Raw genomic sequence first — 17582 nt, forward strand, 5'->3', positions numbered from 1 at the left:
TTTCGTGATTCTCAGGCACCAAGCTGAAGCATTCATCAAATTTGTTCCTGAGAAAGCTGAGGTAGCAATTTGCAAGTAAGTATTGTCAAAAGTAATACTTTTATGAGAAAAATTAAACTTTTTAAAATTAAGATGGTGACAGAACAGTCAGCTTGTTTTAGTATGGATATCACTGGCCATTTGGTCAATTTGGCAGCCTTAATTTCCTTCCACAAAATCTGCAATGATATTTCCTCTTTCACTTTCTTCGCCATGTTGTCTAGCATGCAGAAATCGCTTGTTTCGGCTATGCTAGAAACTGGTCGTGATTTACGTAATTTTCGATGCAGAATGTGTTCTACCATAAACAATATAAACAGTAGCCCCTTTCACACATACAGACCTGTAATTTTCCAGGAAGAGATCATGTGTGAACAGGCCCTTTTTAAAAATACCGGTAAATTCTTCTGGCAATTTTCTGGAAAGAGCCTTTAAATAAAATAAAAAAAATCTTTAAATACATTTCTAGACACGTGTAGCTAGATGTTAGTCAGATAACGTCTCTATGTTCTTACTTAATGCCAACTGTGTAAAAAAATGTCGATAAAATGCGTATGATAAACTACTGTTTGTTTACCTTCAAGCTCTGCTTCAGTTGCTTAATGCGTGTGAGTGTGAACGTCAAGAAGTGCTCTGGTGAATGCCAGCACACACACATATTATGTACATCTCGACATGCGAAAGTGTTCCTCCATACGTCATCAAAGCTGTTCACAATACTTATCCATCCAAAATAATTTGTAATGTAGTCAAATGTGTAAGCATTTAGCTGCGGTTCGCGCTTCTGCCTTTGGATGTCTCTGTTACAAAGCAGCTGCATGTATGCTAAAACTTTAAATAAAAGTAAAACCATCAACAAAAGCCCGTCCCCTTTTTTATGTTTACAAATACAAGCGCAGCCGTTTAGAGGTCATTTCTGGTTAACGATGACAGAATTTACTGGTATTTTGGAATGGATGTGTGAATGGTCTTTTCTGGAAACCTTGTCTTGATAAACTCGATATTCTATCAGTAAGGGAAATTAATGGAGGATTTTCTGTGAATTTTATAGCTAGTCAGTGGAGCTCACTACAGCATGTCTATCCCCACCGCCTGCATAAAAACTTTAGCATTTAGCAACATGAAACTCCCTTCATAATTATTAAAGATGTCAATCATTTTCTCTGAGTGTTGCCTTTTTATAAAAATGTATCAGCTTGCTGGTATTGATGCATGCAAAACACAAACTCCCTGAGCTCATGCTAATTAAATATAATTTGAATGGATTTCTTCTTTCCCAGTGAGTAGTTTAAATGCTTCTGAATGGTTTGAAATGCTTACACTTATATTAACTTAACTTATCTTCTCATTGGGATAAAAGGAAAATAAATGTAATGATTAATATTAGCTTAACAGCTTAAACAACTTAATTGAAAATTAGAAATGCCGAATTACAAAACTGAACTTAAAAATAATTTTAATAATTAAAAAACTTCAAATGCATAAAACTAAAAAAACACATGCTAAAATGACAAAAAAATTACAAAAACTGTACAAATGAATGCTGATAACAAAAATATATGTATTATGTAATATAACAATAGACAATACTAAAATTTCCACTGGCTGCTAATGGCATTAACTAAAAAAGCACTGCAAAATAACCTCTGCCTACACATATTTTCTGTCAACACTTGACCCTCTAACACTAACACTCTCTATTCCTATTGTCTTATTATTCTTTTTATATATTATTTAAATAAATACAGTTTACTGTGTTAGACTAACTTGTTGGAGCTATCACAGAACTTAGACTAGATTTCCACAAAACAGAAAAATAAACAGTCAACACCAACAAAAAAAGCAAACAATCATCTCCTAGACAATTATTTCCTCTTTGTGGCTTGAATAGAAGCGGCACATAGCTAACAGTCTGCAAACATCAAGGTTCAAGTCCTCAAGCACCATACAAATGCACAAGTGTATGTATAGGGTGCACACACAACACTATTATACCAGTAAAAAGTAATATATTTAAATATTAAAGATAAAGTATTTAATATCTTCGTATTGCCTTTTATGTAATACATTTAAATACTTATAGCAGAATCATTGTAATAGGTCATTCTATAAATAAAGTATTTTCTGTAGCACCTTTTGTCTCTCTGTCATGTTAACAGGCTCACAGAGTATAATCTGAGCAAAACCAACGTCGTGAAGCTCTCGAAGATACTGGAGAGCTGTCCTCATCTGTCTGAACTGGAGTAAGTTTTCCTCTAAACTTTCACCTCCATTTTCTCCTCTTAACTGAAGCCAGTGCATTTACTGTCTTGCAATCACAGTTGATCACAAGACAAAGTTCATTTGTAATTCTTCTCCAGCTTGTCTCGTAACGTTCTCAGAGATGAAGGTGTGAAGTGTTTTGTTGACCATTTGCCCAAACTAAAGATCTCCAGCTCAGTGAGGTAAGAGTTTGAATGGTCTTTGCTGACTTTCATTTGCTTGTAATAGATATTGTGGTAGAATTTACTTCATAACATTTACAGTCAAGCACAAAATTATTCATACCCCAGGAAAAGTCTGACTTAAAGGTCCCGTGAAATTAAAAAATTATTTTTAGCTGTTTTTCAACATTTATTCAACATTATTTCCAGACACTATAGACCCAATAGCAACAGAAGACAATACAAACCACACAATATACATTAAAAAAGACAGTTATGCCAATACTTCCTCTAAGGTGACTGATAACACACATCAGTAAGCCTAGGATTTGTCAGCAACATTAAAATGCTAAAGTTTTAAGTGTATCTATAAACGTGTGTGCTCCAAAACAGTGACAAAATTTTATATGTTTATAAAATATAAAACTGATATGAACATCTAAAGTTTACAGTTTGTCACTTTCGTCTAAATGCATCAACGATTTTTATCACGTCAACCCATACATTAGTTCTCATCAAATCTTGACCAATCAAATGCTCTCTAGTATCTGACATGCCCCGCCCCCTTCAAGATGCTTCTCATTTGCATTTCATTTGATGCGCTTCAGCTCAACCGCTCTCACTGGCAGAGCAATGATAAAAACAAAACGCCATTGGATGGTTTTTAAAAAGGGGGTGGAGCTACTCTGTGCCCCACTCTTTATTGGACAACTGAATTATTTTTCAGTTGAGATTACGTCAAAAATGGAATACCTTTAAAGTCTTTTGCTCAAATGTAAATAAAAGCTGAGATTTTTTTTTTCACAATGATGCTTCTTGTACGTCATCTTGTGATCTTTTGGGAGAAGTAAGTGCCATTACTGGCCAAAAAAGTAGCTGGTTAAATAAAAGTAACTTTAAGGCAGAATTTGACAGGGGTATAAATAATTTTGGGCTTGACCTGTGTGCTGTGCCATTTAACTCTTGCTCCTTCACAGCCTCATCGGCAACCGAATGACTCAAATCGGGGCACTGCATCTGGTCAACTCAATGAATACCTGTGAAAAAGTTGTTGCCGTCGAAGTCAGGTAAAAACCGAAGCACTACATCACCTATTTTTCAGTTTTACTTTCAGTTTGTTCATTATCTCTGAAAAATGTTGTTCATAATAACAACTTATCTGAAGGTATATGCTTTCTTGTCTGTAGTCTCGGAGTGGAAGATCAGTCTCTGATTCAGTTTGTGCAAGAACATGCCAATGGCAAGACTCTTAGGTAATTTCCCGGAATGCATGTGCGCTATAAAAAACACACACAATCAAAGTCACATGAACGATTTGATTGATTCAAGTCAAAAGTGAAAGTGTGTTGGTGTTCTTCTTCCTCTTATTGTTGTCTTTACCTCAGACTAAGGGAGTGCAGTTTTGAGCTTGCACACTTGAAGATGCTTGTGAAAATCCTGAAAAAATGCCCAAGACTACTTTCATTAGAGTGAGTGTTGGAACTCAGTTGTATCACTTTGTACCATGAAGAGTGGTGTAAACACTTCTGATATTCAAATATTCAATCAAATTGATAGATTTTTCCATGTTTAATAGACACAATGGTTTACTATCAACGGTTTTGGTCATGAGCAACCTATGCATATCTATTAAAGTTATAAAAAAATGGATTTTAGGTTTTATTGATTCTCTCTTTTTTAGATTGTCTTCAAATTCACTGAACAGTCAAGGACTTTTTTCCTTACTGGATAGCCTGGCGGAACTATCCACAATCCAAACTTTAACGTAAGATTTTACAGTTAATTATTAATTTCTTGTGTGTATTTTGGCAGATTTTAATCAGCATGTTTCTGTTCCTCTCAGATTGAGAAATAATGGTCTGAATTCTGAGCAAATTGAGCATTTCGTTAAACAGTGTAGTCGCTGCAACCAGCACAGAGACATCAGGTAAGAGCACATCAAAACATATTTACATTTTACATCTATTTCTTTTTTGATTTTGGCATTTTACAATTGTTTTATACCCAGAAAGCACAACAACCTAAACAAAAATATCATATTTATTAGTATTTTGTGAATTCATGTACATCAATTATAGCAGTCTCTCAAGTGTAATCTCCATAAGGACTAACATTAGCGTTTTCAAAATGAGTGCATTTATATATTGTACACACTATATTGAGATGACATATACGCAAGGGTGCCCAAACACAGTCCTGGAGGGCCGGTGTCCTGCAGAATTTAGCTCTAACTTGCCTCAACACACCTGCACGGATGTTTCTAGAAAGCCTAGTAAAGCTACGGTCACACTGGGCTTTGTGTGTGCGAAATTCTGTCGTGCGGCGCTGCGAAAAGGGGCGGGATTAAACAAGATGATTAGACATTAAAAAAAGCAAGCGATTGCTCCATGTTTTAAATTTCTGCCCAGAGAGGTCCGGTTTTGATCCTCGATTGGTCTTACGCAGTCAAGTGATGCGATTTCGCAGGTCAGAGTTCACCAAGCTTGAACTTTGCACCGCAGCAACGTGCGAAACTTGACGCATGACCTTGCGTTTCCGGTCTGACGCATTCGCGTGCGTATGAATGGAAGTCAATGGGAAGAAAAGTCAAGTGTGACCGCAGCTTCAGAGTTTGATTAGCTTGCCCAGGTGTGTCTGATTGGGATTAGAACTAAACTTTGCAGGACACCGGCCCTCCAGGAAATATAGCCTTGTGTGTTTAGTGTGTATACTAGCTATAAAATTAGCATTAGCAGGATGAATGCCATTTATTCAACAACAGAATTCAAAGTACAAACAAGATCTGAGATGTGATGGAAACCACACTGAATTGGTGGGATAAATATGAGAGGAAAAATGAAAGAATTCTCCAATACATGTAAACAGTATCCGTACATTGTTCCCAATATGTGTACTTATGCACGACTTGGTTGAATACATGAGTTCATATAATTAGTTTATAGTGTCTTGTGATTTTAGACAACTACTGATATGTGAGTTTGTGAAATGTGTTTTAAAGGCCAAAAGCAACAATGAATCTCTGATGTAGTGATGCTGTTTTTCTGTCTGTGATTAGTTGTTGATTTCATATGAAGATATAGTGTGATGTCTTTGGAATGTCTTTTTTTTGTAGAATTGAAGAGCCATGGATGACAGGAAGTGCTGCTATCGGCCTCATTGCCAGATGCCTCAGTCTGCAGCAGCACATCAGAGAAATCAGGTGTGGTTTTATGCAGAAACCTGCAGACACGCTTCATGTGACCACTGAGCATTTTATGCCGTTAATTAAAATTATGTCAGAACAACACAGTATTTGTAATAATTTGTGCACAAAAATGTATGATTTTGAAAACACTGTGAAAGAGACTAAATGATATTGTAGTACTAGTAGTACTCACCTGCTGACGTCTTCATATATTTTTGAATTTCTCATATAAGTGTTTATAAAACTGTGGTTATGTAACCTACTTTGCTGTGTGGAAATGTTACCCACATTCTATCTCAAAATATTTTATACAGAAATAAAATATTTAATAGAATATAATACGTAATAAAATATTTTTTAAAAAGGTTACACATACTCTTGAAATAGTTATCTCAAAACACATTCCTGTTTAATGGCACAGCAATGTACATTTACGTACATGCAGTTCTATTAGCAATTAACTCTAAATGAATGCTAATTCAATAATGCATTCCTAATTAATTATGGGAAATGTTCAAGTGTAATTATTGCTTAAGAAACATTCTAAAGAGATTACTAAATGTTTACGTTACATTTGCAGGATCAACCGTGCATCCATAAACATGATTATTGAAGCCGATTCCATTTCCAGCTCCACTTCAGTGTAAGTTACTGTATATTAACGTTTATGCTCATGGATTGTGCATTTCTATGGGTATTGTGAATAAATATGTTTCACAGTATCATATTTAGAGCTAATTTGGGGCTTTTTTTTACAGTGGTTATGCTGAAAATGTGTTGCCTGCTCTGCAGTCTATCAGGTGTGTAGTGTTTTTTGAGGTGGTTGTGTTTATTTTTGCTTTTAATCACTTTTATTTTAATACATAGCAGCCTCTTAAATCTGTCAGATCTCTCTAACAGTTTTTTTCTGAAAATCTTTCTAAAGCCAACATCAGGTTTTGTCATGGCAGGTTTTTTTCTATAAAATGTGATACTCTTACGTTTGATGTAAAATGGCACTTTCGTCACATTCTTCAGCTTTGATGACTGTGATGTAGAAGGACAGCACCTCACTTCTCTCACGCTTCCCATCCAGAAATGTCATGCCTTACTGGATATAAGGTAAGTCACAAAGTGTTTTGGTTTATTAGATTAGATTAAATTTTTATTGCTCTTTTATTATTCATGATTTCTGGTATTTTATTGTTTCCAGGTTTTCTCCAATTAAATTGGGCAGAATAGGTGCAGAGTTTTTTTCCGCAGTCATTCCGTCCTTACCGAATCTCAGAAACATCACGTAAGTGTTTTGTATTTATAAGTTATACGTCACATAGTGTACGTGTGTAAATGAGTGTGTATGGATGTTTCCCAGTGATGGGTTGCAGCTGGAAGGGCATCTGCTGCGTAATACATGTTGGATAAGTTGGCGGTTCATTCCACTGTGGCGACCCCAGATTAATAAATGGACTAAGCCAAAAAGAAAATGAATGAATGAATGAATGTCCTGTATGGGCATGCAGGGGACATGCATTCATCACAAGACATTACGGCATTTTACAATAAGTGTGATTTATTTATCTCTAATGATTTATTTAATGTCCTATTTTTGGTGGAAGTTACAGTGATGTCAACAATGTTTTGTTTTTTTGGTGCTCTATTTCAAGAGCATGTATTTATCCTGAATATGCACAATTTATTAATTTTGTTTTTGATATTAGAATAATTTGACAAACCTAATTTTGATTAGTAATATTATATAATCAATTCCTGATTGATTATATTATATAATCAATTACTGATGCAATAATAAAAAAGTTTGCTAGGAGCACAATTGTGTGGTATGTTGGAAATTATGCCATAACTATAGTGGCCAAGAGAGGTTAAGAGCACTGCAACTTAAGAAAACATTTCTATTTGCATAGAAAAAAACACCAGAAAATTTAAACATCTTTATCGGTTTGACAGCTTGAGTCGCAATTGTTTACTATGCATTCAGGAATGGAAAATACGCTGCAAATACTCAAAATGTAAAAACGAATAGAAAATGCGCTGCAAATCCTCACAACACAAACACAAATAGAAAATGTGCTGCAGAGCCTCACAACACATGCAAATAGCATGGACCACAACGGAAATGGTTCAATGGAAGAAACTGAAACAAGTGACGGAGCCAGCTGGGATTTACTTAATTGTGCTGTAATTATTGGTCAGTGAAGTTGTAGGTGATCTGATGGTGAATTGTATGTTTGTTTTAACACCCTGATTAAATGATTCCTTTGTCTTTTGCTTATTATTAAGCTAAATAAACTGCAGATTAACTGTGAAACATTATTAAATAAGATAACTAAATTAACTTAATATCCTCAACTAAATATAATTTGCAGCAGGTGTGCTTCAAACCGATGAAGATGTTTTCTTAATTTGTTGGTGTTTTTTTTTTCTATTTTCATGTGCAGCATGTTAAGTTACACATGAAAGCTTAAGTTGTAGCGTGTTAAGCTCTCTCGATCATCAAACAAAAAAAGAGCAACAGAAAATTATTAGAAATCATCTCTGTGCTTTACATTTTAACAGTCGTTATAGTTCTAAACATTATATAAATAAAAATTTTATGTCATTTCACTTTCTTCAGTCTAAAATATGCACATGAAGAGCATTTTAAAATGAGTAAAAATACAATTTCAAGACATAAACTACCTGACAAAAGTATTGTCGCCAATCCAAGTTTAAGGAACAACAAATAATAACTTTATTTGATTTCTAGTTGATCATTTGGTATCAGAAGTGGCTTATATGAAAGGCAAAGGCCATTAGATTATGCTTACTTTACCAAAATAAAATACGATCATGTCTTAATTTTGAATTATTTAATTAGGACAGTAGGGTCTGGATTTGCATATGGCAAAGAAAGCGTTCTTGCAGGACTCCCAGAGTTCATCAAGATTCTTTGGATTCATCTTCAATGCCTCCTCCTTCATCTTAGACCAGACATGTTCCATAATGTTCATGGCTGGTGACTGGGCTGGCCAATCCTGTAGCATCTTGACCTTCTTTGCTTTCAGGAACTCTGCAGATCTCTCGCACACCCCCATACTGAATGTAACCCAAAACCATGATTTTTCCTTCACCAAACTTGACTGATTTCTGTCAGAATCTTGGGTCCATGCGAGTTCCAATAGGTCTTCTACAGTATTTGTAATGATTGGGATGCAGTTTAACAGATGATTCACCAGAAAAATCTACCTTCTGCCACTTTTCCCAAATGATCAACTAGAAGTAAAGTTATTATTTGTTGGTCTTAAAACTGGGATCGACAACAAAAAATGTAAAAATATTATAAAAAATAACCCTGGTATGAACTTAAAGTTTAAAAGAATTTTTATAAAATCATATATACAGTACATGTTACATTCTTAGTATTATGGTAAGTACTGTGTTCTTTCCAGTCTGGATCTGAAAGGAGCTGCTGAGGAGGAAGTGGAAACTCTTGCTGAGGCCCTACCAAACACTCCAGCCTTTGAGAGTCTGAGGTGTGTGGTTTTTACATTTCATTTTGAACAGCAGAAGTGATGGGAAATATTTTGCGTAATCATATTCTGTATTTACCTCACCGCATCTTTTAAATATTCCCTTTCCTGTCTTTCAGCTTGTCCCAGCTTGTCCTAAGTGACCGTGGAGCTGCACTATTTGGGAAAGCTCTTCAAAATGTGCCAAATCTGAAGGCATTCAGGTATCTCTAGCAGGTTTATGATTGTTACTCAATGCAGCAGAATGCAAGTTCTCTGATTGGTCGATATCTTCTTGTGCAGTATGTTGCAGTGCTCAGGTTGGACAGCAGCTCGAGGGTGTGACTTGGTCAGAGCTCTGATGCAGTGTGTCTTGCTGAGAGAAATACGGTACCACATGCTGTACAGTGTTTATAATATTACATTCACATTGACAGTCACACTCACACTGAAATACTGTACTGTGCTATATTTAATACTGTGCTCTCAATAATAGACTGGACTCTGTGGTACTCGATGAGGAGGGTATAAATAAGCTAGCTCAAGGCTTGAGTCGACTGGCCTCACTTCAGAGGCTCAGGTAATGTTAGTTGTATATTTTACAAGCAGAAACCCATTCATTTGTTCATGCTTAAGCTTGACTTTTGCTCTCTCCTTAGTTTGAACAACATTACAATGTTGACATCTGAGACTTTTGTGAATGGCTCTGGCATACTCTGTCTACTGGCCTCTTTTAAGGGTTTCAGACAGATGGAGGAGATTGAGTATGTATTGTGGTCTTTAAAAAATCACATGTACAAGTGCTAGCAGCATTTGAGAACATGTAAATTGATTTTCTTTCTCATTTGAAGGTTGGAAAGTTGGCGGATGGGAGATGGTGGTACTAATGAGCTTGTGAAATACATTCCTTCATGGACAGGGCTGGTGAAAATAAGGTATGGCATCTGCATTGAGCATTAGATTAGGAATAAGCTTCACCTACGATATGAGAGCAATTTATAAGGTGTACGAGGACCTCTAGTGGAGAGTGTTAAACATATACAGTTGAAGTCTTGAAAAATTATTGCCCCCCCTTTTATTTATTTATTTTTTTTAAATATTACCGAAATGATGTCTAACAGAGCAAGGAAATTTTCACAGTATGTCTGATATTATTTTTTCTTCTGGAGAAAGTCTTATTTGTTTTATTTCAGATAGAATAAAAGCAGTTTTTAATTTTTAAACACCATTTTAAGGACAAAATTATTAGCCCCTTTAAGCTATATATTTTTCCATAGTCTACAGAACGAACCATCGTTATACAATAACTTGCCTAATTACCCTAACCTGCCTGATTAACCTAATTAACCTGGTTAAGCTTTCAAATGTCACTTTAAGCTATATAAAAGTGTCTTGAAAAATATCTAGTCAAATATTGTTTACTGTCATCATAGCAAAGATAAAATAAATCAGTTATTAGAAATGAGTTATTAAAACTATTATGTTTAGAAATGTGTTGAAAAAAATCTTCTCTCCGTTAAACAGAAATTGGGGAAAAAAATTTACAAGGGGGCTAATAATTCAGGGGGGCTAATAACTCTGACTTCAACTGTACTTCAATGGCAAATGAAATGTGTACTTAAATTTAGTGACAGTAAAGAGCAGAGATTAGCATTAGATCAGTGTATTTGAATTACATCTGAAGAATCATGTGATGTGAATAAAAGACTGGAGTTTAATGGCTACTTAAAATGAATCTTTGCTACCACAGAATTTAATGACAGATTTTAATAATAAATTGTAACAAAATTCACCATATTTTTTACTGGATTTTAATTAAGTAAATACAACCTTGTAGGCATGGGTATGGAGGACGAAACCTGCAAGAACAATAAATAAATAAATATGCAAATAAATAAATAAATAAATACACAAATTCCTGCATTAAAAAAAAAAAAAATATATATATATATATATATGTTGATTGAAGTTGTGTGTCTTAAAGTGAGAGTGACCTGATCCAGCTTCTTGAGAACAAAAGGATCCACAGCCACATCAAAAGTAGTTGCTAACTGATCTAAAGAGTGTATACATGAAACAGCTAATTTCAACAGTGTCTGCTGGCCTTCTCAAGTCTCTGGCAGTTATTAGCACATTGACCTCGCCCATCTACCACAAACAATGCTGAGTTGATGCTTGTCAGGTCATTAGCCTGTTAACGGGCATTACGCAGGCAAAAAAATTTACGCAAAATGTTTCTAATGATTAACCAATGATAACATAGACTTCTTTCTGATGATCTGAGCTGAGGAAAAGTAAATACAGAACTTAGTTCCAATGTCTGAAAGGGAGAAAAATCTACATTCAGTTTAGCATTTTCTTATTCCCCCAACATTCATGTAATTTATTTAATTATTTATCTGCCTGCACTATTAATTATGTATATATTTATTTATGCAGGAGTTTGTGGATTTATTTTTTCATTCAACTATTTATTTATTTGTGTATTTATTTATTGTTTTTGCAGGTTTCGTCCTCCATACATGAGACTTTGTTCTAAAAATATTTTTTAAATGTGTCAATTAATTCCAATCATTTGGGATCAACTTTATTCAGTAGATTTTCTATCACAGTAACTTGTTTACAATAACTGATACATTACATCATTATTTAATTTCTTCAATGAGCTTCATAGTTTCTTATTGTTTAATACATTTTTTTTGCAGTCTGTCAGAAAACATTGTGACTGACGAGGCCGGAGAGAAACTACTCACAGCACTTTCCCACTGCAGAGCTCTTCAGAAACTAAAGTAAAACGTTTAGTCCTTTGCATGAATGTGTGATATCACTCGCAAAAATCAGTAGCTTATTTTATTTTTCTATTTTGCTTTAACAGGTTGTCTAAAAACAGGCTTGGTCAGGCCAGTGCTGCTAAGCTTGCCAAAATTCTTCCATTGCTACCTCAGCTTTCAGAACTCAAGTAAGTTTCTTGTTGAGGTGTTTGCAATAGCTTTTTGATGACAGTAAAAAAAAGCATATCTGTTTAATTGTTTTGTTTGCATTTGTAGTTTGTCAGAGAATCAGTTTGGCCCACAAGGATCCAGTGTTCTTTGTGAAGGTTTGGTGAGCATGAAGGCACTGAAAATACTACAGTAAGACACAAATATATATTACAGTAACTCATACTGTATTTAAACAAAATATTCCTATAACTATGGATAACATTAGGAATGCACTTAAACATTCAGATTCTCTGTATGGATTTTGAAAATAATAAAAAAAAAAAATAATAATAATTCTGTGAAGATCTGATCTGAAAAAAAAAAAACTGAAAAAAAATGGTCAGAAAAATGTTTTGGGGAAAAACTATAAAAAATTTGGGGTTATTCCTCATATAATTTTCTGAAGTTATAGTATTGAAATCGTGTACCTAAAACTCAGTATACACATTTTAAAAATAAAGCTCTAAATTACAACATTTTAGTAAATAAATGGAAATTTCATTAGTAGAATAAAACTAAAATGGCATTTTTAGTATTTACCATAGCTGTAGGTTTATTAAATAAAAAAACACTACCAAAAGTGACAGTAAAGAAATGATTTTACCAATGATTCCTAAACCAAATAAATTGTACTGTATTGAAATTTAATAACTGCATATAATAGGGATGTCCAGATCTGATCACTTGATCAGAAATCAGGCCCAATCACGCGGTTTTAGACTCAATCGGAATCGGACGGTACCTCCCGATCAGGACTCGAATTTATATGTGTGTATATATATACACACACACACACACACACACACACAAATATATATATATATATATATATATATATATATATATATATATATATATATATATATATATATATATATATATATATATATATATATATATATATATATATATATATATATATATATATATATATATATTTTTTTTTTTTTTTTTTTTTTTTTTTTTTTTTTTTTTTTTTTTTTTTTCATTATTTTTTAACACATCTATAGTTATGCAGTGGCTCAGAGTTAGACCTCTTTCTTGACTTCACACAGAAACAGCAACACTTGTGGCATTACATCATTTTGTTACAGAGATGTTATTGGTTAAATGCCGGCAAAGTAGAACATGGAAGCAACTTGAAGCGGAAAGTTCGAGTATGTCTGGGGTATTATAAAGTTGATGACGACGACATTGCCATAGCAAACTGTGACATATGTAAATTCGGGATTGCCTGCCGGGTACTTTAAGTTGAGGTGCTATTTGTTTTATATTTACTGTTGCGCTAAAGTCTAAAAGTGAAGCATTTATATTATTTATTACTTGATTGTTCAAGCTACTGTACCTCACAGTAGTGCTCTGTTTGTTAACAGAGTTGTTGAATGTTAAAATAAGATGGATTGAACAAAAAATAAGGAACATCCTGGATCTGTTTCTTCGCGTTTCTTTATTAATTTTGTTATTTATCGCAGAAGTATTGGATCGGGTTTCGGTATCGGTTGATACTCAAAATCAAATGACTCAGACTCAGACTTGAAGGCAAAAAAACCTGATCGGGACATCCCTACTATATAATATGATTCGGTTGTTGTTCAAACACTGTAATCCAGTGCTTGTTGTCTTTCAGTTTGACTTCGGTTGAGTCTTCAGATCTGGTTGGTGTGGCTTCATCCCTAAAACATTGTCCAGCCATAGAGGACGTCAGGTGAGATCAGACATTTTAAATGTAAAATTATACATTCATTAATGAATAGACCCAAATAGATTATGCATTGTCCCATTGCTTGTGCTCCTTTTGTGTTTTTCAAAATTAGCTTATTTCTTAATGTCTTTTGTCAGCTTGTCATGGAATGGATGTGGTGACAGTCTTGCACGGGCACTGGCTGAGATTCTGCCCTTGTGTACAAAGCTGAAAAGACTTGAGTAAGTACTGAGATGCTGACAATCATGATATTTGCGTGATTACTCTGTGCTGATGATATTAAAACTAATGATTGCAGCCTGGAGGCCAATAACATAACCACAGCAGGAGCCACACTGATTGCCAAATGCCTCCCATTATGCCCATCCATTGAAGTTATAAGGTATGATGACTAGGATGTAAACACTTTATCTGGCAACTCTACAGTGGAGATCAAAATTAATCGAGTTATATAAATGAGAAATAGTCTAATCCTTATGATGTGTGAAAGAAACTGTTGAATGAAGTAATTTTTTTTTATGTTCATGCAAAAGTATTCTTATAGCTTAATAATTTTCGGATTAAACCACAATAAAAAAAGAGGTATGTTGTCTGTTTAAACTACTTATTTTAAATAAGCTGAAACAACACAACTCTTGAATTTTTTTTTGAGGGACAACTTAATTATTTTATGTTCAATCCACATAAATTTGTAAAAACTAATGGGTTAACTTAATTCCTTCATGTTGTCCCAACACAAATCGGCCGTGTGGAACCCAGCATTTTTTACAGTGAATTTTTTAATGGTCTATTATGAGGATGATTTTTAGTACCTTTTTTGACTTTGATGACTGTGGAGGGTCAGAGAGCTCTTAGATTTCACTTAAAATATCTTAATTTGTGTTCTGAATATGAACAAAGGTTTCAGGGGGTTGGTGCAACATGTAATTTTGCATGAGGAATTAACAACAAAATGTATGGGTGAACTAACCCTTGAACTAACTTGAACTAAATAAGGTTTATAAGAAATAATAAGAGGTAAGAAATTTCTACCAGTTGCCAGAGTAACACCACATAACTGGGAGGAATCTGAAAGTGTTGTCTAATTTTGATCATTCTCATTTTTAAATATCTAATCATATATCTAAAGATTTTTCTAATAATTTCCTTCTGAATACATATACTGGGTAGGCATGGGCCGGTATGAGATGTCTGGGTAAAGAACAACTTTTTCCCAACTGAAAACATTTAAAATATTTTGGAGCAGTAAACATTTCAGGCTGAATAATTCAAATAAATCATTGACTTCTGCAGTCTTCATTTGTTTCAAAAACACAGATTTCTTCACAATTTTAAACAGCGTCTTTGGATCTCTTTTCTGCTGGAGATACTGTTGTCCTAAAAAACAAAACAAAATGTTGACTTTAAAACCTTGACTTTTCCAAACAGTGGTATACCATCAAAATGCTTATCGTGCCATGCCTACTACAGGGTGTCCACGGATCCTTAAAAAGTAAAATTCTATAGTATAAAAATAATGCCAAAATTAGTCTTAATATGTTTCTTAATTTTGTTTCTGTTTTGAAATGTACTTTAAATGTCTGTTTATTTATAACTCAGATCAAAATAGACAGATTTCACTGGGATTTCGCTCTATAATAGCTACAGCTACATCAACCAGTACATTAGCAAATAAAGAACTAGAGATGTACCGACTGAAAGGTAAGAGACTGGAATCAGCCAATTTTCATATAACCGCCCTGACTGGTGACTGGTTATTCTGCTACATCCCAATTATTATTTTTAGTCAGTTGTAAGACAGTATTGATTTTTTAAATACTATTTATATATATAATACATAATGGTAATTAAGAAAAGTAATTAATTAAAAGGGTCTTACATTTTTCAAATATAACTTAGAAACCAGGGCCCAGTTTTTCAAAAGTAATCCAGTGGAATTTTGGATCATGGATTGGATCAAATCTTGGAAATGGGTTTTTCAAAAGTAACAGGGATTTTGAATTAAGATCAGAGAATGTACTCCAATTTTACATTGAATTTGGATCAAACCTGTCCTTTGTGTTATTCAAAACTTTGAACTCAGATTGGGATCTGTTTGATCAAAAAAAAAAAAACAGGATTATCCTGATCACATCAGAAGGGTGGATTCAGGCATTTTTTAACCAAATAAACCAAATAAAATTTGAAAAGTTGTATTTTTTAAGTGAATGATCACAACCTTAATGGTTACTGATGATATATTAATTCCTTCATTTTTGAAACCTATATGAAGCATCTCGCATATAAAGAGATATGGTAAACAACAACAACAAAATAATATCAAAGCAGTATTAAAACAAACAAAAAAATGTTACATGTTTGTTGATTGCAGTGTTTCTGTTTTCTTATCATTAAAACAAACAATGGCTGTTCTTTGCTAATCCATTAGGCTACACTGTTGGTTCCATTTAAGGCTCTGGTAAACATGATTTGGTAATCCTGAAATTTGTTATTTGGATCACAGTGACCAATATGTCTTTAAAAACTGTCATAAAAGTAAGATAGATCAGTTAATCCTGGATAGCAAAAAAACAAAAACAAAAAAAACATTAGCAGGAAAACATTTGATCCAGATTAATTTTTTCGAAAAACTGGGCCCTGCAGATACTCTGATATAACAGGACTAAGTAGTGGATTTGAAATGTACGAAACACGAAGTTGTTTTTTAATTTTGATCTCCTCTGTAGTTTTTGTATTAAATAAGAATGAACTAGAAGAACTGTCTGACATGCACATAAAAACCTGAGCTTCTCTGCATTTGTCATTTTACACAGACTCTGGAGGAACTCAATTGCCAAAGATGATGAAAATCTGAAAGATCCCAAACTGAACTTTTCATCGGTTTAATGTCTTTCTTTCTATTTTGCATTAATTTTTTTGTGTTTTACTTTTTTATTTTATAAATACTACTTGTTCTGTTCTATTTGCATTTTTAGTTTAGTGCTATTTGCACTATTTACCCAGGGAACACATTACCTCATTTGAGCAATTCATTACACCAAACGTTTCCAGCAGTTCAGGGATGGATAATCTTTTAATGTCCCCGTAATAGAAACAATATTCTCTAGTCAGTAAAAAGAAAGAGCATGTGAAATAGCTCAAGAGCATTTTTATAGCTAAAAAATATGTCTAAGCTAGATAGCACGTTGAAGCAGGCAGCTCTCTTGATGCTTTAGCACAATCATGCTCTTTCTTTGCTGATCCACTGACATCTATTAGAGGCATTTATGCACTGATCCACCTTGGACATCACCCTGTTGTGTTCCCTTTAAATTACGTATTTATATCTGCATTTGACTTGATCTGCTCAGCTTTCATCTATAGACTATCATTTTTTTATTATTTTTGCTTTATTCTGTAGTAGCTTTCAAGTGAAACTGCACAGTGCTTGCATTACTGAAACACAAAACTACTTTCGTTGTTACAGTAGTTGCACTGATCAGTTTACAATTATTACACCTGTTCATCTGCTGTTTTTTGTGCAGTTTAATAAAGCTGATTAATCACTTCCTGTTTTGGACAACAGTTTAATTACATCTCAAGATAGAATTGAAATAATACGGATAATATTGGAGGAAATGCCTTACCCCAGGTGGAGGAAATCGAATCAAATCACTTTTATTGTCACATCATCAGCTGCACGTGTGCTGTGATGAGTGAAAAACTTAGAGCTTAATGCTTAGGAGTTCAAGTATCTCAGGGTTTTGTTCACGAGTGAGGGAAGGATGG

The 17582-nt window shown here is 34.0% G+C and overlaps 1 protein-coding gene across 1 annotated transcript in view; it reads left to right on the forward strand.

The window, feature by feature from the left end:
* nlrc5 (NLR family, CARD domain containing 5) overlaps positions 1-17361 on the forward strand; it is a 30477-nt gene extending 13116 nt beyond the window's left edge. Inside the window, exons 19-44 of the mRNA XM_056478592.1 lie at positions 16-75; positions 2199-2282; positions 2400-2483; positions 3440-3529; positions 3650-3715; positions 3848-3931; positions 4144-4227; positions 4306-4389; positions 5575-5661; positions 6227-6289; positions 6405-6446; positions 6664-6747; positions 6839-6922; positions 9072-9155; positions 9272-9355; positions 9435-9521; positions 9628-9711; positions 9791-9895; positions 9983-10066; positions 11837-11920; positions 12007-12090; positions 12179-12262; positions 13740-13817; positions 13952-14035; positions 14113-14196; positions 16628-17361. Of these exons, the coding sequence (XP_056334567.1) occupies positions 16-75; positions 2199-2282; positions 2400-2483; positions 3440-3529; positions 3650-3715; positions 3848-3931; positions 4144-4227; positions 4306-4389; positions 5575-5661; positions 6227-6289; positions 6405-6446; positions 6664-6747; positions 6839-6922; positions 9072-9155; positions 9272-9355; positions 9435-9521; positions 9628-9711; positions 9791-9895; positions 9983-10066; positions 11837-11920; positions 12007-12090; positions 12179-12262; positions 13740-13817; positions 13952-14035; positions 14113-14196; positions 16628-16700 (2095 nt within the window). The 3' untranslated portion in view covers positions 16701-17361. The remainder of the gene's footprint in view (positions 1-15; positions 76-2198; positions 2283-2399; positions 2484-3439; positions 3530-3649; positions 3716-3847; positions 3932-4143; positions 4228-4305; positions 4390-5574; positions 5662-6226; positions 6290-6404; positions 6447-6663; positions 6748-6838; positions 6923-9071; positions 9156-9271; positions 9356-9434; positions 9522-9627; positions 9712-9790; positions 9896-9982; positions 10067-11836; positions 11921-12006; positions 12091-12178; positions 12263-13739; positions 13818-13951; positions 14036-14112; positions 14197-16627) is intronic.
* Positions 17362-17582: the final 221 nt, after the last annotated feature.

This window comes from Danio aesculapii, chromosome 18 (genome assembly GCF_903798145.1).
Source record: "Danio aesculapii chromosome 18, fDanAes4.1, whole genome shotgun sequence".
NCBI classification, from domain to species: Eukaryota; Metazoa; Chordata; class Actinopteri; order Cypriniformes; family Danionidae; genus Danio; species Danio aesculapii.